The sequence below is a fragment of the Diplotaxodon limnothrissa genome, linkage group LG18, assembly GCF_057381915.1.
Source record: "Diplotaxodon limnothrissa isolate DT_005_m linkage group LG18, D_limnothrissa_male_GT1.1, whole genome shotgun sequence".
NCBI lineage: Eukaryota > Metazoa > Chordata > Actinopteri > Cichliformes > Cichlidae > Diplotaxodon > Diplotaxodon limnothrissa.
The window spans coordinates 8,347,022-8,370,496 of record NC_140613.1 but is presented as its reverse complement, the minus strand read 5'-3'; the positions used below and the strand labels follow the sequence as shown (position 1 = coordinate 8,370,496).

The 23,475-nt window shown below is 38.6% G+C and overlaps 1 protein-coding gene across 1 annotated transcript in view; it reads right to left on the bottom strand.

Annotated features, from left to right (window-relative positions):
- lig1 (ligase I, DNA, ATP-dependent) overlaps nt 1–21,126 on the bottom strand; it is a 64,510-nt gene extending 43,384 nt beyond the window's left edge. The window contains exons 1-10 of the mRNA XM_085377785.1: nt 20,987–21,126; nt 20,362–20,424; nt 17,138–17,318; nt 12,901–13,066; nt 11,191–11,328; nt 8,005–8,388; nt 7,744–7,852; nt 4,338–4,424; nt 2,835–2,891; nt 1,728–1,786 (exon numbers count right to left, since the gene is read on the bottom strand). Coding sequence (XP_085233911.1) covers nt 1,728–1,786; nt 2,835–2,891; nt 4,338–4,424; nt 7,744–7,852; nt 8,005–8,388; nt 11,191–11,328; nt 12,901–13,066; nt 17,138–17,318; nt 20,362–20,424; nt 20,987–21,003 — 1,261 coding nt within the window. The 5' untranslated portion in view covers nt 21,004–21,126. The remainder of the gene's footprint in view (nt 1–1,727; nt 1,787–2,834; nt 2,892–4,337; nt 4,425–7,743; nt 7,853–8,004; nt 8,389–11,190; nt 11,329–12,900; nt 13,067–17,137; nt 17,319–20,361; nt 20,425–20,986) is intronic.
- Between the last annotated feature and the right edge of the window lie 2,349 nt (nt 21,127–23,475).

Sequence of the window (23,475 nt, the reverse complement as noted above, 5' to 3'; positions counted from 1 at the left end):
CCTGTTCTGGGTGCTGGCTGGATTTGTTATAAAAATGTAGCAGGTATCTTTTATTTTTTAAGGGTTGGCAAGTATGACAAATTCCCTGGATGGAGTTTCCACCAACTACTGGCATGACTAGACTGGATGTAGAATTTCTTGTGGTTCATTTATCGGGCATCAAACTTGGTAGAATTGCAGCTGAAAGTTTTTAGTAATATTAGCATCACTGATATGTGTAAGTGTTTTGCTTTTTTTTAAATTCTCTTATTTACAGTGTACATTATGTGGCAGAAAATCTGTCAATATTAAGAGTTTTTTAAGTCATTCTTGACAGAACAAGCCAAAGTTCTCTGAAATGTGTTTCGCCCACAAAGGCCAAAAGTCATGAATTTTTTAATATCTTTGTGGCTTTTACTGATTTAATTTGGCAAAAAAAGGATAAAATTTCCAGGTAGAAGTTTAAAACAACAGCTTAGGGCTTACGGGGTTAATATAGTGCACTCCACCAGTTGTAACCCTACTTTTCTGGGACAGACAACAGCAGAGCTACATACTGCAGATCTAGCTCTACACACACATAATGGATGAGAGAAAAGAGAGAGAGATGCTTTCAGGCTACACCACTGAATCACATTTAACAGGTTTTTTTCAGCATACAGGAATTTCTTGTTTACCAAATGGTCAAAAATAAAAGGAAAGTGCAGAGACTCACTGCTTTTACTTTATGTAATCATAAAGGCTCATTCATAGCCAAAAAAACCCTGGCATACAAGTATGACTAATTACGCCTACCATAACCACTAATGGCTCAGTCACACTAAAGTAAAAATATCTATGTATCTATCTATTCATATTTCTATATCTATCTATATTTCTCTCTCTCTATTTATCTATGAATCTCTCTTTTGCAGTTTAAATTTAACCAATTCCTAATAGTTGCAGTGACTAACTTCTAGCAAACCACTTTCAATTGCAATTGCTTGCCTGGTCAGAGGCCACCTGTTTCCAAACAACTGTAGTCCGACACAGACTGACGGCAATCGCTCACAGACAAACTGGTAAATGTTTGCAAATAACTGCGATCCCAATTTATAAATGCAGATAAATTGCCAATATATTCCAATGAATCTGAGCTTGTGCCAGTCAGCCCAACTCCTTCAGTAAGGAGCTTGACTCAACTGGTTGCCAACTAGTTGTACGCTGGTTATATCCCTACATTCTTAAAGCATCTCTATGTGGTGAGGAATTTCTGAATTTTTGTTTTAAATTTCTGAGGCTCTGGGTGGACTCTAAATATAAATTTCTTTGTACACAGACAGCAACAAATTTGTGATTTTCACCAACCTACGGCATTCAATTGCTAGTGTCATAAAAAGATTGCATGTAATCGCAAACTTTTCCCCATCTGAGCTCATTGAATTGTTTCTATTTGGACAAAAGCAGTCAGCATAACAGTAGGCTAATTAGCTACCTCAGCTCATTTAATGCCTGCAGCTTTTGTATTGCTGTATGACTGTATTGCTGAGGCCTGACACAAACACTATTATATACACAATGAAACACAGGCAGAACAACACACACAAACACCATCAGATTCCCACATTCTCATACACACATCGGCCAACGTCCTCCCACTTTTGTGTGCAAACTGGCGTCAACATCATCTCCTTGATAGAGCGGCTGGCAGCCAGCTGCCTGTATAGCTACATCAGCATGCATTATGGCAGAGATAAAATAGCATTTACCTGGGGAGAGCAGCAGCACAGAGCGAAACAGGTTTGACAGTGTCTCGATGTTTCTCAGCCTAGGAAATGACAACAGGATTGCTGTTAGACAGGGAAGACGAGTTAAACGAATTTTAAGGCCATCCCGTAAATACTGGTAGGTGGGAAATGAGATTAGTCTGCAGGTTTTAATCGGAAATAGGGGCTTGGGAGGCAGATGAAGAGTTCACTTATGAAACACTATACATCAGTTTCAGATAATAATATGTCATTCAATATCCTTCAAAGATAAAAATGTTTTCAACTAGCAAGATACAAAGGTTACAAACCATTATTTAAAATGTAGGATTTCTAAAAATAACATGAAATTTCTTGTTGGGTTTTTTTTTGTTTTAGCTGGTTTACACCAACCCAGGTTTACAAAACAAAAGATGGAAACTAAGGTGGGGAAACGTAGACTTATATTCTGTCAGGTATAGTTACAATACTGGCTTTCATATTAAACGCGACCACCCCTCTGAGCAGCCTGACGTCTAAAAACTGAGACTGTTTTTACCCCACTCTTGTATGACGGCCAATATGCTCACATCAGGCATGAGCACATAAGCTGCTAACCTGCTGTTCAAACCTTCTGTTTACAAGAATCCGCCAATTAAAAGAAACGAGGCTTAAATGAAGGGTGGCCTTTAAGAGAGGGGCTAAAATGCTCGTTTTAGACAGCGCAAACTGAGGAGCAGCACCGCAGCTCGTTATGAGGCAAATAAGGATTATTTTAACTACTTTAGTAAAACATAAGAATAAAAATATGCAGCTGGAAGTGAGCATAATAACTCCACATTACAATATATTTGAGCAATCCTAGAAGGTGACCCATTTTAAAATTTCTTCATGTTCCCAACACAACCAGTGAATTATTCAAATTTTTTCACTTTTCCTGACTGGCAAGCACTTAACTAATTTAGTTCCAGAAATTCCCAGCAGGAAACCTGAATGGTATTTTTATGAAAAAAAAGAGAAACTCTGCAATACGTGTGTGTGCTTTGAAAGACTTGCAATCATTTTCTTACTAATGATGTTCAACTCATTCTGGCATTTAAAAGAAAAATGTCCCCCATTGGGAGGTCTTACCTGCCAGAGTCCTCTTCAATCCTCTCAAAGGTGCGAGCCACTGCCAAGTAGGGCACTCTGGAGAGTGATGAACACGTAGTTAGCAGGCAAAGCATCAACACGGACAGATTTTCACACTCGCGGCGCTGAGCTGACTCGGCTATTCAGAGCGACTAGCAATTAATGCAACAGTAGAATAAGCTTTGATTCAAGGTTATCAAAAACCGCACAAAAATGACAGCAAGGAGGGCGAAGGTGACAACGGCATGTGGAGAAAAGTGTGTCGTTACAATTAGTTTGACAGAGAAATATGGTGGGAAGTGCAATTTAAAAAATATATATATATATAATTTTATCTTTATAATTTTTTGCATATATTCTGGATATAAAGCTACTATATCCTAATGTGTTTTTAATCCTTACTGCGAAGCTCTGACACTCAAACTGTTTATTCAATTTCAGAAAAGAACACAATTTAATTCAGAGGCTGATATTTAGCTTTAAGAAGCAGCAGACTTCACCTGCGCACGGCTTAAAGCAGGTTAAAACAATCTGTACAGGAGTCGATCCGAGAATAAGCCGAGCACATAAGCAGCATGCCTTACAGCGTGACCTTGATATAAAATTCCATGATTTCCCTGTGATTACCCATTACTAAGTCAGAGCACTTCCCTGGCCTGAAGGTTTTCATTCCTTCAGTTTTTTCCCCTTATAAATAACTCGCAGATCTTCACAAAAAAACAAACAGGCTGGTGTTCGCTTCAATTTGGCTCAGAGGGAAGAAGGGAGAAAAAAAACAACAACCCCACCAACAGTGTGATGACTCTAATCGCTGTTGAGTGAAAACGTTGCATCCCAAATCTTGCCTGTTTAGTGAGTAGATTAGCTTTGTCTTTTATTTGACAGCCAGAAGTGGAGAGTAAAAGCAAATAATCAGCAGAGAAAGAGACAGGTGGACATTCGACTATAGTTCCTGTCCACATTGCACTCCCAAGCTTTATTATTACCCTGCTTGGCATAATTCATGATAATCAATCTCAGGGCATCTTGTTTAAATAGGTCTAGGCACATAGGCAGGCTGTGATTTCTGTATTTACTTTAGGATTACACAAATTCTCCAGTAAAGGGAAAAAATAGGCAGCTGCCTAGTTAAAATAACGGCTGTTTTTCCCAATGATCCTTCACATAAAATTCTCATAATTTCTGCCTTATGCAAAGCTAGTTGATCATCCCACATGCTCCCCTCCTCCTTCTGTCTTTCTTCTTTATATTTTACTGTCTGATGTCCAAGCGACTGGATTTGGTGGGTGGATAGAGAGGCTATCCACCCTGTGAAGAAATTATATTATTTTGGAGACATCTGGAAACAGGGAAAAGCAGTATACAGAAGCAGTGATAAAATATGTCTGAGAGGTGCCAGTAACTGATGCACGCTGGAAACAGTTAAAGATGCATATGAATTTCAATCAAGACATTCAATCAGAGAATTTGGGTTCCTATTTTTGCAGCAGATAGGTGACTTACTTCTGGCCCTGTTTCCAACAAGCGTTGTCCACGGGATGATAGTTTGGTCTCGATGGATCATAGTTTGTTTGTCCTGAGGTTGCCTCACTGAGGAAATAACACAAATTTTAAAAGATAAAATGAAAGAGCACATTTGTGTCCAACTAAATGACGGCAACAGCTGTTGCAGTCACTGGTGCCAACTCAGATTCCTTTGTAGGCAGAGAGTCACGCACACAATTATCATAACAATGAAACACTTTAAAAATGTGAAGAATATTTTGGAAGATATTCTAGTAGTTTTTCTGGTTAGCTCACAAAGAAAGAAGCTGAACTATTGCAAAGTTTATCCGAACTGAACGTGCAAGTAGATATTTAAAAAACCCAGAAAAAGTTCTGCATATTAAATAGAAAAGTGTTTCCATTGTCAGCAGTTATTGCTTCCAAAAACCAAACTACTGGGATGGTTTACAAGTTTAAACCGTCTCTCTTTTACTGCAGTAACATACAAGATGTTGAGTTTCTTTTCCTCAAACAAAATATCATTGTCTGAATTCATTACACAGAGATAAACTAACGCTGTGAACTTTCTTTTGTGTGCAATACCTGTCATTCCCAGAGTGTCACACACAAGGTAGTGATAAAAAAATAAATAGTTAGGAAGATGAAAAATGCATTCCCTGCTTTCCACAGCCAAAAATAGTTTGGATCTTGAATAGTTAACATGACCTCAAAATGACAAGCTGGCTTATTTACATGTGGTAAATGCATTGCTTTCTGTAAGGGAGACTGAATAATTGCAAAAGCAATCATAATAAAGAGAAACCGATTGGTTTCCAGCAGCAGGGAGTGCATGCCTGAGCTGAGAATACAACAATCATCATATACGGTGTTTGCTCATTGTAGGTGGTGCAGGAAAAGGAGAAATTAGCACAACTGTAAAAGTTGTAAATAATAGCAGTATGGAGCAGCCTAATGACTCTCACACCGAGCTGAAATGAAACAAAGGCAAATAAATTAAACTAACGCCTGCGTTGGTCCTGTTGTCATGTATTATTACACTATACAAGATAGCGGTTTGGTAAATATGTATCTTGGGTATGTTTATTTGTCACATTTCATTTCACAAAAATAAGAAAACAATGTTCCAGTCTCGCCTGATGCTGTTTTACACATAAAGAAAGATTTCTGCTCTCTTAACTCCTGACAGTGCTTATTATTCAACACTGACACTGGATCAGAAATCAGAATGGGCAGATCCCAAAATCAAAGGCATCGGTATTGAGTCAGAAATGTAAAAGGCTGCTTTGAGTCCACCTTACTGACTGCTCACCAGCTTTATGGGCTTTGGTAAGGACGCATGGAGTATTGCTGGCTAATAAATCACATTCTTTGTAGGATAGAATAGAATAGCCCTTTATTGTCATTGTACATGTACAATGAAATTATGGGTGCTCCACACCAGGTATAAAATATAAATAGTAAGACAGCAGTAATAAATAAACAGGTGAAATATATATAGAATCACAAGGAATATATAGAAACAAGAGGAATAGACAGAAAATAAGAGAAAGGCAGTCACTGGAGAACAGTTATAGTTCTGGTAATGGAACATCAGGAAGAAATTACGTTAAATAATGCAGAGCACACACTGCATTAGGAACCCCATTTAAGCCCAGTCTCAATGATGAGTTTTGCTTCTCTTTTGCACTGTGTATCACTGTCTGTTTACATGAAGGAGGGGCACACACACACACACACACGTCGCAGCTGACTAACAGACTCTGGACTACAGTTTATTTGCGATGATGATGATAGTGTTCGTTATCCGTGTGTGCAACAAAATCTGCTCCCCTCTTCACCCCCAACACTTGTGTGCTCTACACTGAAGAGCTCTGCATAATTATAGTTGAGACCAAGTAGCTGCAACCAGCCAGGCCCTCCTCCTCTTCACAGCGAGCGAGTCTCTTTAAATCAGGAAGGAAGAGGAAAGAGGACAGCAGAACCTGATGACACAGCCCGTTTAATATTGACGAGGTGGTGCACTCCTAAGCATGTTTTTCAACTGTAGACTAAAAGGTACAACTGTAGTGTAATGAAACAACAGTGCTGGTATTAATATTCACTAGCAAATTTATATAAGTCAGCATTTCACAGACTGAAAATGGCTCAACACGACAGCAACTGTTTTAAATAATTGGGACTACTTAGATAAAACATTTATACGTATTTAAAGAAAAAGCTTGATAACGCCCACTCATCAACGCCTCCTGAGCCTTGAATAGAAATCTGTAGAATAGAAAGCGTATTCATTTATAAATATACACTGACAGATTTTAATCTATTTTGCTAATCCTATTACTCTTTTTATTTGTTTGTTATTTTTAGGACTAGAATAATCACCCAGTCAATCGCTGTTTTCCTTTTTTTTCCTCTCGCGTAATTTAGTATTTATTTATTTATTGTCATTGTCAAGAACAATGAAATTGCGTTTGGGGCTTCCATACAACCCAAAAAAAAGAAGAAAATAATAAATACCCCTTAAAACCCAAGTGTACATATTTAACCCAGTGTGACTCCAATGCAATAAGACAATCCTTAGCAATAATGTTCGTAGAAATTCAGACAAAGACCTGAGAAACATGACAAAATACAACAATGCAACCCATTCAATATTATTGTACTGTGAGATATGATATCAGATATGATAGTTATCTTAATCATCAGGAACATTCCTAAACAAAACAAGCACATCGCTGTAGTGATGAGTGCAAGAGATAACCTTGGTTTCATTCACTTTTTAAGGTATCAATGTCATATACTATTGGATTTTTCGCATTTACTGCAGATCCCTATTAGTTAACGCCAACAAAATGTAATGACAGCATCATTTCACCTGTTTTGGCTACAAGTCTTGATAGAGACTGCTCAAAAGCAGACAGTATTTCTCATCCACCCACCCAGCTGTGCCTTCACAGCCATCTTTTCTCTACATTTATTCTTTCAAAGCTCAAAGTAACCATGCATTTTACTATATCTTTACAAAACTGATAAAGGAACTGAATTCAGTGTTTCTTTGCAGTGTGAGTGCCTAGTTTGAATCAATAAAATATAACCTCTCTGGCAGCTACCATCAATCAACATAATAAAATGATTAGGTAGTCACTGAAGAATATAATGGAAATAATTCTCAATAGCTGCTCTCCGTCTGCTCTTCTACACCTTGTCACTAAATTTTGATCCTCCTTCTTTTCCCCACATGCACGTACAGTTTACACTTTAGTAAGAAGGGGTCAGGGGTGAAGCTCAGCTGAACAGGCCAACATCTGGATAAGTTTAGTGTTCCAGCAAGATAACAAACAGGCAAGCAAGGTGGCAGGCTTATCAAGCCTGAGCTATCTGTAACCTCCTGTTGCGACTGTCTTACCCTTTCGTGTCTTTACTCTCCTCCTCTGACCTCTTCCTCTCTGGACTCGTCTTTTTTTCCCCCTCATTCTTCTCCGGCTTCTCCGTCTTCACTGCTGCTTTTCTGGGAGCTATTGAAGGAAATAAATAAAAGACAAGGTGAGGGTGATGCAGGGGTTGAAGTGGAGACTTATTTTACCTTGTTCTCCAAACTGATAAAAGCACAGTACATTCACATGCTGTTTTTTTATGCAAGCAAAGAACTATGCAAATTCCTTCTCACCAAAGAAACTGCTGATGGGGGCTTTCCTGGTCGGCTCCTTATCTTTCTGCTCTTTTGCTTCTTTCTGCCTTTTCACCGTTTGACTTTTCGGGCTCTCTTCTGTGCCTCGCGTGTCCTTTTCAACCACCTCCATTTTGGCTACAGCAGGCCCTTTCTCATCATCATCATCTGTCTTCGGCTTTGCTTCATTTTTCTTTTCCGCCTCCTCAGCTTTCTCCTCCTTCTCATCAGGGCTCTTTTTCTCCACCTGCTCCTCTTTTTCTACAGTTTCTTCCTCTTTGCTCTTGTTCTCCACCTCCTCGTCCCCTGGGTTGTTAGCCTCGGTTGCTGCCTTTTCCCCCCTTTCTTCCTTTGTGTCCTCCTCCATGGGTTCATCTGCGTTACCTACACAGGGGCAAGACAGAAAGGGAGTGGAGTCATTGAAGAGAAAAATGCCAGCAGGTTTACTGAGGGCAACCCAGTTTTTTTGTGAGCCCATGTTTGAAGACGTAAGAGCCTCTTTCAGTAAATGCCGCAGGTTTTATTTCTGAGGTTTCATTTTCACCTGAAGAAGGCAGCTAAGAGAAATTACTATTGACAAACTTGTAGCACCGACTCCCAGCAGTCAGAGCTGGGGTCATGATACTGGCTGGGTAAGGAGGGCGGCATGAAACTTTAATTTTCTCATTCAAACGTTAAAGTAAGTGGTGGAATGGACCGCTAAACCCAGTAGTCACAGCTGGTACTTTACTAGACAACTTTAGAAAGAGAAGGAGAGCCATTTCCCTGTCTGTGGAAAAAAAAGAGTGGGGGGGGGGCACCAGGCTGAGCTGCTGTCAATTTGGTTTTGTTTTTTTCCCCCAAACACACTAAAGTGGTTTTCAAACACACTTCAGCTTTAACCTTGTTTAGCTCTTTCTCAATTGTCCAATACGAGCCTTTAACCTGCCATTTCCCAGATTTAAACTGCATGTGATGTGTGACTGACCACATGTGGATTCACGCTGAGAAAGTACAAGATGCTCTACCTATGCAGCAACCTAACCTAGACCAAATAGAGTATTTGCAGTAGTGAGAACACATGTGGAATGAACCGCTCTGAGACTGTTTCTAACCTTTTAGCTCTGGTGATGTGATTGGTTCAGTTTGTTTGCTCGTGTGTTAGGAGGACTACTCAAAAAGGTAACGGACAGACTCACTTAAAAATCTTGTGAGAAGCTGGATTTAGCACATCTAAGGATTAATTAGATCTGAACTCAGGGCCATTTAGAAGGACTGCTTATAATTGTGAGACAGGGCAAAACTGGACATTGCATCGTGTTTGAATAGCCTTCATCTTCTCAAGAAAATATCACAGACTAATATCAATTTATGCACGTTTTGGAGTGAATTTTCAGCCCTGGTGGAGGCTGCTACACTCTTGGGCTGCTCCATTTTCTTCATAATTCTGCCTTTATTGAGCGTCTGTGTCAAAACTTAGACAAACCGATTAAACAAAGCCAAACAGGCTCCGTGGATGGTGAATTTCTCAGTTTGCATCTCACAGATGGTAAAAATGAACTTTGCTTTATCACAGTGCAGAGCTCCTACAGTTGCAGTAACAGACTGAAATCATTACCCTTTATCCTCAATCCTTTGAATCTCAGGCTGTTTTTGTTGCCTTTCTCTCCATTTGCACTTCACTATAACAGTAGATTAGGACTGTCAAACATAAGGCTCAGGGGCCAGAATCGGCCCACCGAATAAGGAAAGGTAAAGGAGGGCATAATTTTTTTATTTTTAATTATATTTTCAAAAGTTTTTCAACTTTTATTTTTTTATTGATAAAGACTTCCCTCATGGTCATTCGTAATACATCTCTGTAATACAGTAAAGTAATAAATTAACAATTAAATGGCAACAAGTTCCTTTTTTTCATCATCTAAAAAAAAACATACATTTCTATAGTAAAGTCACTATGCAGTTGAACAAAAAGGACATTTTCTGTAAATTAACAAAAAGTTTCTGTTTTATAATCACGGGACAGTCTGGACAATGAGCTACCAAAACATTTTCTGTCATTTGAAATATTAATTTCTTACATAATCTTCTTAATTTCTTATTTATTTGAATCCAAAGAGATGTGCTGACAGATTTCTTTCATATGCTTCATAAGCATTTCTCAAAACTGAGACATACAGTTGAAATTGCACTTCTTTTTGTTATACTGAGATATCTCAGGGATTAAATGTGTAGTTAAACTACAACTAGTGGAGCTGTAAAATGAGTTTAACATGCTCGCAGTAGTCTGTACATGAAAGATGAACATATACGCTCCTATGTAATCCAGTTTTAGCACGAAGGCTGTTTCACTATTTTTCTTTAGCCCTTTATTTGCAGAAGAGAATTGAGCATTAAGTTATGAACTAACATTAGCTGGCCCGGATAGAAGTGGACATCCATAAACTGTGTGGGATCCTGTGGGGTGTGACTCGCTTTTGTCCTCAACCACAAGTCAAAACTAAAGGAAATACACTTCTGCATTGTTTGAGATTATCTGTCAGTATCAGAAATTGTCACTTCGTCACTGTACCAGAATTCTCTGAACAACATACATCTATAGGACTACAACTAGACATTACTTTGTTTGATTCAATAGGCTACATTTTTTTTGTTTTCCTCCACTCATCGTTAAGCTCAGAGAAAAAGGCCATGATGAAACAAAACACATGCCACAATTTACCAGAGCCCTGTGACAGCAGAGACAGCAATGAAAATGTTCAATCTTTCACTTCAAATCTTTCAAATTCATGATTCAATAAAGAGGAAACACTTATTTGCGGAGCTGGAACTGAAAAGTGTTTGCCTGGTGATTAATATCTAATTAATTATCCAAGTTGTTGCTCTTTATTATTGCAACCCAATCGGCCATAAAATTTCTGGAAACAAATGGCTGGATGAGACCATGTACAGCAAGAAAATAAGCTGTTTGGTAGTGTGACACTGCTAAACAAAAAGTATTGTTTATGTGTTTAGTCAGGATGCAATTGAGAGTTTCCAAAACTGCATTTTAGTAATGATAATGTGCGAGTTTGTTAATATAGCATGCTGATTTTTTTCTCCCTTATAGCCGATGTGTCTGTGCAACTTCCCCTCCCACGTGGACTTTCCAAACCTGTACAGGAGCCAAACTTGGTTATCAGACTCGCAGCAGAAGCGAAAGCATACCTTCACCGCTGGCACTGGTCTCCACACGTGGCCGTTTGTTTTGCTGACCCTGCTCCTCCTTGACCTCTGCCTCTTCTTTCTGACTGTCACTGCCACTCCCACTCTCGTTGAGCTTCCTCTTAGGGAACATCTTCCTTGCTGCACATATCAGGACAGACATTACATTAAAAGAACATGATTTAAAAAAAGAAAGGAAAAAAAAGTGGGAGGCATCCCAGCTGAAATCATGCCGGGATCAAACAGTAAGAGAATAAGGAGATGAAAACAGGATGAGTCTGCTCTCTTGCTGCAGATGTAGGGCAAGAAGAAGAAGGAGAAAAAAAAGGGAGAGAGAATCATAGATACATACTTTGCTAATGAAAACACTAATTCCATCCTGAAGAATATTATGCAGCACAGCAGCTTATGGTCCCAGTGTAAATTACCCTGCAATTTTATGCAGCAGTGGTGCTCGAGGGCAATTTCAGTTTTGGTAACACATCCGCCTCTGTTTTGGCCCTTGTTAGAGGTTCTAGCACAGGTAGCAGTGCTGATGTTTTTCTTCTGGATATTATAATGAAAGCATTAACCCAGGACATTAAGAATGCAATTTCTGGTCGAATTAGGGAGTTACTTTAATGTGATGTTTTCTCCAGCAGTGATGGTGGCGGGGCTCTTATTGTGGCAACGCACCACTGGTGAAAGCAAACACTGCAGTCATCAAAGACAAAGAGAACGGGACGATGAGAAGAGAACGAGACACTTTTACTGCTGCAAAAACTAGGATGAAGGAAACAAAGTGGGAGAGGAGGTGCTTCTCAAATGAAGACAAAGCTGGAATGCTAGAAAACTCTAAGCAGCTTAAATTCTCTGTTCAAACTCCAACGTATCTGGTGTTATATGGGAAAGACAGCAACGACAAAGAGCCATGTAAAAAAAATAAATAACTAGGCCATTCTGTTTCATTTTAAATGCAGATATTTACACATCATCTGATTAAGAATTTACAAACAAGAAACAGCAGCTCTCTTTCAGTTTTATCTTGCAGATGTGAAACATTCAAGCTGCTGTGTACCAACTGCGGCTATAAAATAATGATCACTACATATGTTTATGCTGTTTTTTTTTTTAAAAAGCCCAAAGTTTCTAAAGCTTGCAAACCCAAGAAAGCACCCAAATAAACACTGACAATCAGCTGCAATAATAGGACGACATGCTCTGCTGGTTCGATTAACTCCCAGTCAGCACAAACGATGCACTGCTAAGACAACATAGCAGTAATAATATTATTATCACAGTGCAAAGACGTGCAGAAAAATAATGATATAGGCTCCAGGAGGGTGTACTCATGGTGCAGCAGATGATGATTAATGATAGCGCAATCACGGTCTAGTCTTGTGGTTGTCAATCTAAGGCAGTCCAGAGTGTGGAAAGACAAATGAAAGAAAAGGGTGAAAAATGAACTTCGCCGCTTCTGGTGAACAAACTTCTTATGCATTCAGTTCGAGATAAATTTCCTGTTTTCTCCCTCATTGTGAAATAATGAGTATTTGGAGCCATTAGGCGCCTGCTAACAAGTAATCAAATAAAACAGCTCGAGGCAGGAAAGCTATTAATCCTCTGCTGGTGTCAAAGTTCAAAATGGTGCAAGTTTGGAAAATGAGCTGAAAAGCACAATTCTGAAACAGCTTAATTAAGACAAAGTTAATAAAAATCTGTTCAGATGCTGACCAGTCTTGCGTTTGAAGATCCCAGTGGGGGAGACGGAATTGGGAGTGCTGGGGGTCCCCGGTGAAGCAGAGGTGGCTGGAGTGGCAGGGGTGGTCGGGGTTACAGGCGTGGCTGGGGTCGATGGTGGAGACAGGGGGGTGGGAACGGCTTTAAACGCATCATCCTTCTGAAAGACACAAGCACGAGTGATGGTAAGCATTATGACAAGAGGCGGCATGAACAACAGCTTGAACAGGCAAAATGACTGCAGATCATGGTTTGTTTGCATGGCCGCCATCACCCACAGATATTACTGAAAATGAAAAGGAAGTGACAGCAACAATTGTCCAGCTGTCTGCAACAATATCATTTGGATCGCTGTGGATTGTTTGTGTGGCTCATCCAAAATGTGGCCTGTTTTGCTGAGGAATACGAGTACTGTGTATTATTTAGTTTTTTATTGCTGAAATTGTTTATTGAATGTGAAATAAAGTAATTTGATGAAGACATGCAGTTTCTAATTTTTGAACTACGTTTTGGCAACCAATAACCTATGCTTTAAAAGTATCCTTAAATCCTTCAAGATTTTTTAGGACCCATCTTAGGACTTTTGTAAATCTTTATGATGAAGAATATTTTGACCTAGTAGCTCATAAAAATTAACACAGGTGCTCATTTAGACATGAAGCCAACATGTTTAGAAGGCACCAGACTTATGGTAAGAAGTGAATCTCTAAAAGGGGTTTAAACACCACTGTGATAATGGAAGGCATGGCTTGAGAATTAGAAGTTTTAGAAGTAAAAATGGTTATTCTGATCCAAGACAGGCTCTAAGGGCTCCAAATCAAGACTAGAGTGAAGGTTTGCAAGAGGGCAGCATGGACCGCTGTGGAAACTGGATCAGCTGAATCCAAAGCACGATCGGGCCGAGGAAAAGTGAGCGCACTGAGAGAAGATCAATACGAAAGGCTTTGTTCTCTGAGAAACAGAGAAGCAAAGTCACAGATAACAGAATTAGCTAAATAAAGAACACAAGACTCCCTCCAGCAACAGTCCTGTCAAGAGAAGGCCGTCTAGCAATAGTCTCAGAGGATGGAAGGGTCTCTAAATCACATCTTGTAGGGGGAAACAAGGTGAAATGGTTGGGGTAGGTTAAGAAAGAAAAAAAAAAACAAACACAGTGAAAGATCGACCTCCCCCCTCCTCTCAAAAAAAAAAAAAAAAGTACTGATGAATCTATGGCAGTAACATTAAAGTTTATTGATTGATTGATTTTTCTGAAAATCGACAGAGCCCCTTATAATCCCTTATGTGCCTTATGTATGAGTTCTGGTTGTGTTTACTGACCTCGAAACGATTTTATGTGGTACACGGCGAAAATCTGTCAAATGTTTTAGTACGACTTTGCTAAGCTACGAACCCGCACTGCTTGATGGATTGTCGGAGCATTACGGCTATCGTAGGCAGGCGCCTCGCGGAGTGATACGTACTGTGCTTCGACATAATATTACCGTATTGTGTGTGTATAACCTCATTTTAAGTTGTGTGGATATTATACATGGTTATGCTGAGGATATGTCGGCCAATTTCCACTGGAAATGCCTTTTGGTTAAACTGTCAGCAAGGAATTTGCACTGTTATGTTTTTATATAACTTTAACACACATAAAAAACAGCTGCTTGTTTAAGTGAAAATACACTGATGGGGTTTTTTGCACTAATAAAGTTGTGGAGTTGTAAAGTATTTTGTCTAGTGTCAATTATATCGTCAGTTATGTCGTTATCGCAAATTTTCAAATGTATATCGTGATAAAATATTTTTGGTCATATTGCCCTGCTCTACCTAATACCTTCGTCTATATAGGGTACATTACATTCAAACAAACTCTATGAAATGAGGTGAACCAAGGTGAATAGATACCAGGTAAAGCTGACAGAGGAAATCAGAGTTTGCAGCAATTTAAACAGATGAAAAACTTCAGTGAAAATTTTGCTTCATGCTGTCACAAAGCACCCATCAGCGGGGATTCTCCTCACAACACTGACAATCAAAAATAGAGAACAAGCTTACTGATGCTATTTGAGGGCAGCTGTAGCTGTATGGTTCAGTTTCACTTTGATATAGCGCAAAGGAACAAAGAGAGGTTGGAGAAAAGTGAGAGAAATGTATTTACAGCTCTCATTTGAACTCCTCCTCATCCTGTTGGCTTCAATAGCATTATCCTTTAGTCTCAATGCTAATGGTTTAACTTCAGAGTCCCATTTACTTTGCAGGTCCAGTCACTTGACTTTCTATTGCCTCAGATGGCCCTTTATGCATGACGTTTTCTGTGCACTTTTTTGTCAACGCACCACTCCTGACTTGACAATAAGGTCCTTGTGAAATGGTGATAGCGAGGCTGAGGTAATCAGTTTTTTGGATTAAGTGCTGCTGTCATTAAAGATAAGAGAAAGGCAAATACTATAGTTACTGACATTAATGAAATACATGGAGATTTCTGTTGAGATTCAAATTTTCCACTCCTTATTTTATGGAAATGTTCTGTATTACATTCAAAGGAGAGATATGTTTTATAAATATAATTATAGCACAGACGGTGAAAACGAAAGCTAAGAGCAAGAGATAAAAGCAAACCTGATCAATACTGAACATCAATTCGTTTGACAACAGCAAAAAAATAATAATAATAATTACATGAATAAATACTGTCTAATCATTATAAGTAACAATGGTACTGGAGATATGCTTTAAAACTAGTTTACATCACGGAGGAGGGAATTTTTAAGTCTGGAGATGGACTGACTGAATTGGTCTCCCACCAACTTCCCTCAGAATAAAAACTCAAAAATAGAAGTCTTAAAAAGGAGTTGGAACGTTAGCAAAGAAATCAATACAAACAGATAAAAGCAAACCTGATCAATATTGAACATTAACCAGTCTGAACAGTTAAAAAGTCATAAACACGTGAATAACAGTGTTTAATTTCACATAACAATCACATTAAAATAAAAATCATTTGTTAAACTATTTTCATCCCCTTTCCCCAGCTGAAGGTTCCCTTCTTTATAAAGACACCAGCAGCTCACTGAATTGGTCACATCTCCCACCAACTGGCCTCAACAACATAAAAAAAATATAATAATAGTTGGAAAGAGCGAAGAAGTCAAAACAGAAAGCCAAGAGCAACACAAACAGCCAGCTTCTGCCACAGCAAGGGGTAGCTGTAGAAAGGCAAACCGGATCATTATTAAGCATCGACCATCAAGACCTGGAACAGCAAAAACTACATTTAAATCAAGCAAACTAATGATGTTAAACATCTGGATTCAAATAAAACCATATCACTACAAATTAAGAAGGAAAGGTGGCGTTCACATGAAGGGTTTCCTGAGAAAACATGCTGTTTCTCCAACATTGCAGGCTATTTCTAATGTTCATGTACCCTAACAATAAGTAGTTCAATACCATACTGCACAGTGCAGAAAATGTATTATTTACCAAGTTATTATCAAGCAAACAAACAATTTGGCATCACAAGATTACTTAAGGTATTTTGACACTTCATTTACCATTTTATAGACTAATAACAAATCAGATTATTAATTACTGATGAAAGTGATCTTTAGTCGCTGCCCTGCATTTATCTGCGGGGGAGCTGCTCCACTGCCAAGAGTGCAAGAGTGGATATATTAGTACCTTGTCACAAAAAATTAATAATTACACCCATATGAAAGGGATGTGAGGTGAGGGCAGCCTGACAAACATCATGTATCATCATAATCACTTCCCTCAATCAACAAATAGTGAATAATTGCTAACATACAACAAACAAAATAAACAGGCTGGTTAAGTGAAGTGTTTATCAAACAACAGGTGGCTGAAAGACAGCCAAAGCTGATAATCAGGTCTTTTCATTACATGGCTTATTGACAAATGTATTCAACATTGTGATTCACCATACAATTACTAGGCTTTTGTGTAGCATTGTTTTTCCCCATAACCAAACCAACAATAGGCACTGATATGCCTACAGGAGCCCTAAGAGACTTCATTACACTCGTTCAGCATTTGATGGGTAACACACTGTTTAGTGTTTCTACAAAGCATGCCTGCTTTTTTCTTTAGCACCATGACATCCCATCAATCTGTCAGTCTTTTATTGGTGAAAACGTCACTCACAAATTGCAGCTGATGTGTTGAATGCAACAGATTAAATGAACTCTGACGTCCCAGTTATAAAACCACATGTCGCTTTTACCTTTTCTGTTTTACCAGGAGCTTCTTTGTCTCCTTGTCCCTTGCTGGGAACTTGTTCTTTAACGACTGGCGCCTCGTCATCATCGCTGTCCAGGATTTGACGGCAGCGTTTCACAACCTTCTTGATGGGCGACTCTGCTTCCTGAACACCGTTCTGCACCTTCAGTGGACTCTTGACAGGCCTGGAGATAAACCACAGAAACACACAACAGATATCACAAATTTTAAATAAAGCACTAAAGGGGACCTATTGGGCTTATTTCCATCTCAATACTTTTTATTCTGTGCTTTTACTTGAGTAGCTTTGCATGATTCACAGGTCAACATATTATATAGCCTATTATTTATAAATAATGAATCTACATTAACACGGCCGGTTTTTTTAATCAAAATAAATTTTATATTAAACGGTGCATGCCCTGCTCTACTGTCACTGTAATCCACTGTTAGGTGGTTGCCAGGCAACCTGCATAGCATCATGATATAATATGTATTGTGATAAATCAGATGTCACCATCACAGAATTAAAATGATGCTTTTATAAAGTGTTATAGATCAATTAAGCATTTTTGGTGGGTGGTTGCCAGACATCACGATGACAACATAGGATATGATATAGATGGAAACCTTTAGGGTCCTAAGATGCATCTGTGTACGAAGTCTGGATACTTAACTACTGCTTGTGTAGAAAGAATTCACAAACAAACAGAAAGAGACTTTATTTATTATAGTTAGAGATAATCTATATGCATAAAATAATCAGCAACTAAAACTTTAAAATTAATAAAGACTCTGCTGCTGGAATAACTGCTTCCAAGAGAGAGGGGACCAGCTGTGCGAGAGAAGCTGTGCAAACAGCTTGTTTGATGACTTTTATTTACATTTTAATGTGAAAACACTGAAAAAAACAAACAAAGAAAAATAAGTATTCGTCATTCAGGGTTTATTTTAGTCAGTGTGCTTTACAGCTGAACGCTGGACATGCCATCACTGACCCAAACAGGCCAGCATGTCTATATATATCTATATATCTTCTTTTTTTTTTTTTTGGGGGGGGGGGGGGGGGGGGGTGCAGTATAGCACCAATTGGGTCATTGGTTACACTCGACCCCGTTTGTTTAGCTTCACCTGGACCTTGGAGCTCATCATCTGTCTGAAACAAGCTGTTTCAGGTCTCCCACTCCTTTTACATTTATTTATATATTTTTAAAGGTACACTTTGCAATGAGCTTCTGCAAAGTTTAACTAAAGCTGTGACCACCAGGGGGCAGTATTTTTTGCTAACTTGTGTATTGTTTACAGATATGTGAAACTGTGATACTTCTTTTTTAAGCTACACTAATTTCCTCAACAGACTTGGTCTTTTGCTATGCTAAAAAACAAGCACTAATAACCTGCCTGACTGCTAAAGATACACTGAATACACAAACCTTTACAGAGTATTAGATAAAAGTACAGTGCAGCCCTTGTTCAACTTGAGCTAAAATATCTTCTCTCTGTAGATATTTAGGACATAAAGCCATTGTTTCTTCATATAATATTGACAAATTCATTTAAACTTGTTAAGTTTTAAACTGTTTTAAACTCGCAATATTTAAAAAGGCCACCTTTAGGAGACTTGATCGCCCATCACAAACAGAAGGCTTAAAGAGCCGGTTTACAGGAACTACTTACATGAACGCTGACTTTATTATTCAAAACTCTAATTGTATTTGATATAAACAGCCACCATTTTAACAGTATATTAATAACAGAAAACAAGGAAAAGCATAAAAGAACACTTTAAGGTTAATTCATGTGGTAATGTTGACCCACAAGGTGCGATATTAGGCATTTTTACAGGATCAAGTCAACAGTAAAATCTGTCATAAAAAGAAAACCTATAAAATCAAAGTAAGACTCGTAAAAAGAGGTCAAAGCAATGATGAGGCGATCATTACAGAAAGGAAAGTCAATTAAAGTGAGTTTTAAGACGTACTTAAAAGATTAAAGAGTCTAGAGATAATGAACATTTTATCACCAAAGCAGCTCGGAGATGAGAAACTGAAGTTCTCGTCTCTTCATCTTTTGATAGGAACAACTGGACACAACGTTTCACTCAGCAGCGAAGATAACTGCACATACGCCTAGCGTGGGTGGGCTTTCAACACAAAAATATGTTTGAAAATGGTATCAGTATGCGCCGTATCAGCCACCTCGCTTTATGCTTCTGCCTGAATACAAATGCAGGTATTTTAACTGTATTATAGGCAGTAAAAATCTCCATCCTTCTGATAATATGACAGTTTTATTATGTGGTTTATTCCTTAAAATAGCCCTGTTTGTCCAAGTATAAGGAAATTTGCAGCCCAATTAAAAGTTTTAAGGGTTCAAAATTGGCCTTGATGCAGTGACTATGTTACGAATGAGTACATTAAACTCCACTAAAACAAAAGCCAACTCTTCTAAGTTCAGGCTATGTAACTATTATGAAAACAAGACATCTGAGACAATAACTATTAATAAAAACCACTAACAGTTATTACTTTTGCTCTGCAGTCCTTTTCCCAGTACAAGTGCCAGAAATAGGTGTGCATTTGCACCTCTATTAAAAATCAAAGACACTCAGCTGTGGCTTGAATTAAGATGAGAAACAAAGAGAAACCGGTGTAAATAACCACAGTAAAACTAACGAACAAAAGTCTAATTAGAAAAGATATACAAAAGGGTTTTTCTGAAGGTTTAACAAAAATGTATAATGTTTAAACAGTCGAGGTTTTACAGCAGCAGCCGCCAATGCAGAAGTTTTAACTGACTGCACCGTGATCACGTTATGCAAAGTCTGAATCTTCATTCTTTGAATAAGATGGGACTTTTTGGGCCAAGCAATTACTATGTAAGGTAAACCTGAGGTTTTAAACTGATCTATCCTCACAGAAGTAGCACGAGCATGTTCAAAGCTTAAAGAAAACAAAGAGGTGCAGGATTTTCATACATATACATCAAAGCTGACACCAGGATCATGATTTTTAACTCTTTTGTTTCCAGGTTTTAGGCTTTAGTTAAATAAGGTAACACCTACTCTTTGCCTGAACTATATACAGACCAGGCATGCTTACATGTGGAGTCAAACTATAATTTGTGTCTAGATTAATTCAATTGATCTGAGAGATTTAAAACACCCCAGTGTCAAAGCTAAATTAACAGTGATTCCAGGCAGCAGACTCTAGATAAGTCTTAACTCACTTTTTCACAGGCTCCTCTGCAGCTTTCTTCTGAATGTCCTTGCTCTTGGGCTGAAAGAAGGATCTGTAAAAAGACCACACAAGCATTCACTGGCTTGATACATGTTTATACCAACACGTGTCTGTATTTAGTGCATTAAAGTGTAATAAAAATCGGTAATAAGACCGCACTTTTACAATAATACAGAAAAAGGTTTGCCTGTTAATTAGAAACTTGCTGAATCACAGATTACCATCTTTGCTATCTAGTGTTAGAGCAATGTGGCTCCACTGATCACAGCCTCTATAAGGCAGGAAAATAACCTGCCTTTAAAGATCATTTATACTTATATAGCTATGATATCGTCTGTGTCTGTGCTGGAGATAAAACTACCCTATTTTCCAAACAAGTGACGCAGATAAAAACATGCTAAAGCTAGCTTACAGGTAGTCCGATTAACACCGAAACGGACATGTTTTTGTTTTTTTGTTTTTAGTGTAACCCCCTGTAAGTCACACATAACCCCCCGCCCGCCCGCCTGATCACCACTCATTACACAGCTAACTCTTCTAGTGCACAGACACAAGCATCGTCAAGCTAGCGCTAATTTCCACCAAGCTAACTGCAAACTTTGGCTTGCACTTACGCGATGCTCCGCTGCATGTTGTTTTTAAACTCTTCCTTCACCTGATACCCGGTTAAAATAAACGTTTAAATCGCAGCAAAACTCCAACATTCACACACACGAAAACACCAACTCCCGCGCTGCAGAGGGGCAAAATAATAACTTGGAATATTCGGCGCCAAAAGTTGTATCTCAGCCAAAGATTGTCAGAGGAGAAGATGACTCGCTACGGGAGCCCAAAGCGAGCGGTTTCCGCTCGGTACGCATGCGCACTCACGTACTTGGTTTACCCAAAGAAAAATATATTTTTACTGTAGCTACACAACATGTATTGAATAAAACTACTCTGTTGCTACTAATAAGATGTGACTGTGCTTAGTCAAAGCTTCTACGCTACTGTTAAGATAGTATACAACTCACTATGGAATGGACAAGATGAGTAAAATATAACAAAGCTAATGGTTTGCTATGTTCATGCAGGTATATAAAAAATAGTACTTTAAATTTTTTGTCAGACTTCTCTTGCAATGGCTGCATGTTTCCCGATGCAATCTGTATTAAATGGTACCTGAATTTAATTCCTGGTGTTTTTCAGTCTTCCTAGCAAGTACACATCAGAGGCCATGACTCATAATGAGGAGGAGAACATTTTGAAAAGCTAAAACACTTTTAAAGTCTGCAATTTACACTGCCAAAATGGTGCCAAGCAAGCTAAAAAGGCATGAGGGAACCAGGGTCAGTCTGATAAGGAGGTGAATGCCAGTTATATAAACTGGTAGAGCAACGCAGAGTAAAGGGGGCTTGATCTGACAGCAGAACCAGCAGAGATAGAGGCTATTTTTTTAGTGACATGAATATGAGCCTTGACATTTTGCCTCGACCTTTGGTGGATCTTGGGTAAAAAAGGTTTGAAAACCTACAGTCATTCCAAACCAGGGGTGTCGACCCCTCTTTAAAGATAGTATGAGCCCTCTGTATGGGGATCTGCACAGCCTTTTTAATCTCATTTCTGCAGATATTCAGAAAATATTTCTCAACTTATTACAATCCGTAATATTCAAAAGTAAAGCTTGGCTTTTATTGAAGGGCCAGAGTGTCCTGATGGTTAATGTGTCACCAAATTAACCACAAAGTTACAAGTGGACTACCACAAGTAAAAGAAATACACATAAAACTGTGAGAAAGTGGTGGAAAGTGAATGTCAAACAGCTTTCCCCAATTTTTGTCAGTCATTTTCTTTGTCATTTTTGAGTTTTACATGAAGAGTAGCTCAAAAAGTGATGTGATATTTGAGATATATAAAAAATGAGTTCATTCACACTGGACAAGCCCATCGAGTGTGTCGTAATCTCCAACTACAAGACGCGCCAAGCAAAGACAGTACTCAGAGAATGTGCCATTTGTCAAATGCTTTCCACTGAAAGCCAAATAATAGACAAAACAGCATCTTAAAATTACAGTTAAGAAGAGTTTTAAAGGTTACAGGGCTAAAAGAGAACAAAAATGGCCCGAGTGTGTCTAAGCTTCTTTTTATTGTCATTGCAAGCTTTAGAAAGGGAACATCTCATCCAGCAGTTTTATGCCAAGCAGGCCAGATCAGTAATAGCACCATACCCATCCTTTAACATAAAGAAGTACAAGTGAATGCTCCAAGAAAAAAAATAACACATATAATAAACAAATGAATATATCTTGAAAAACAACACCTTAACTTAAATGCAACAAAATATAAGCAAAAAGTGACAAAATGCTTCAAATGTAGATTCCTCTGAAGGCTCCATAATGTTGCTTTAGAGCAATATTAACAACACCCCTTAAAAAATCTACAACTTAATATCAGGAAAAATAAATAGTAGCTCAAATATAACGCGTACTATCTTTACTGATCAGAGTGGCACCTCTGCTGTTTTACATCTCTCCGCTTAGGCGCTCTCCCGGGAAAATGGGGTGTAGTGAAAGGTTCATGAGTTGTCAAGGACGCTACTGCCCCCTGTTGTGTCGGGGTGGTAACTGCAACAACACCGGCTCCTGGAAATGACACTGCAAAGACTACACGAAAGCCCCCGTTTCAAGAGGATTTTCCCTGGGCCTGTTTGAATGCATCATTTATGGAGCTCGTATTATTTTCATGAAGCCTGGAGCAGGGGGCTGGTGAAATGCTAGACAAACAGCTAAATAATGCAAGCTGAGTGCACTGCTTTATTTACCCAAACACAAGTGTCATGTAGTTAATTGTTTACAAGTGCATTTCCCCTACTGTGGCGTGAAGTGCTGACAGAAGAAAAGCAGGATTCATAAATATTTCTATGCAAAAAAAAAAAAAAAAATGAAGAAGAAGAAGACAACATGGTCCAACTAAATAAATAGCCCACAAAGTCTGTGCATTTTAAACCACAGGTAGTGAATAATAAACTATTGTACAACAAGCTCAAACAACACACAAAAAAGCTTGTGTTTGAGAGATTTGAGGAGGGAAAGCAGTCCATCTGTTGCAGCTTGTTTTCTCTTTG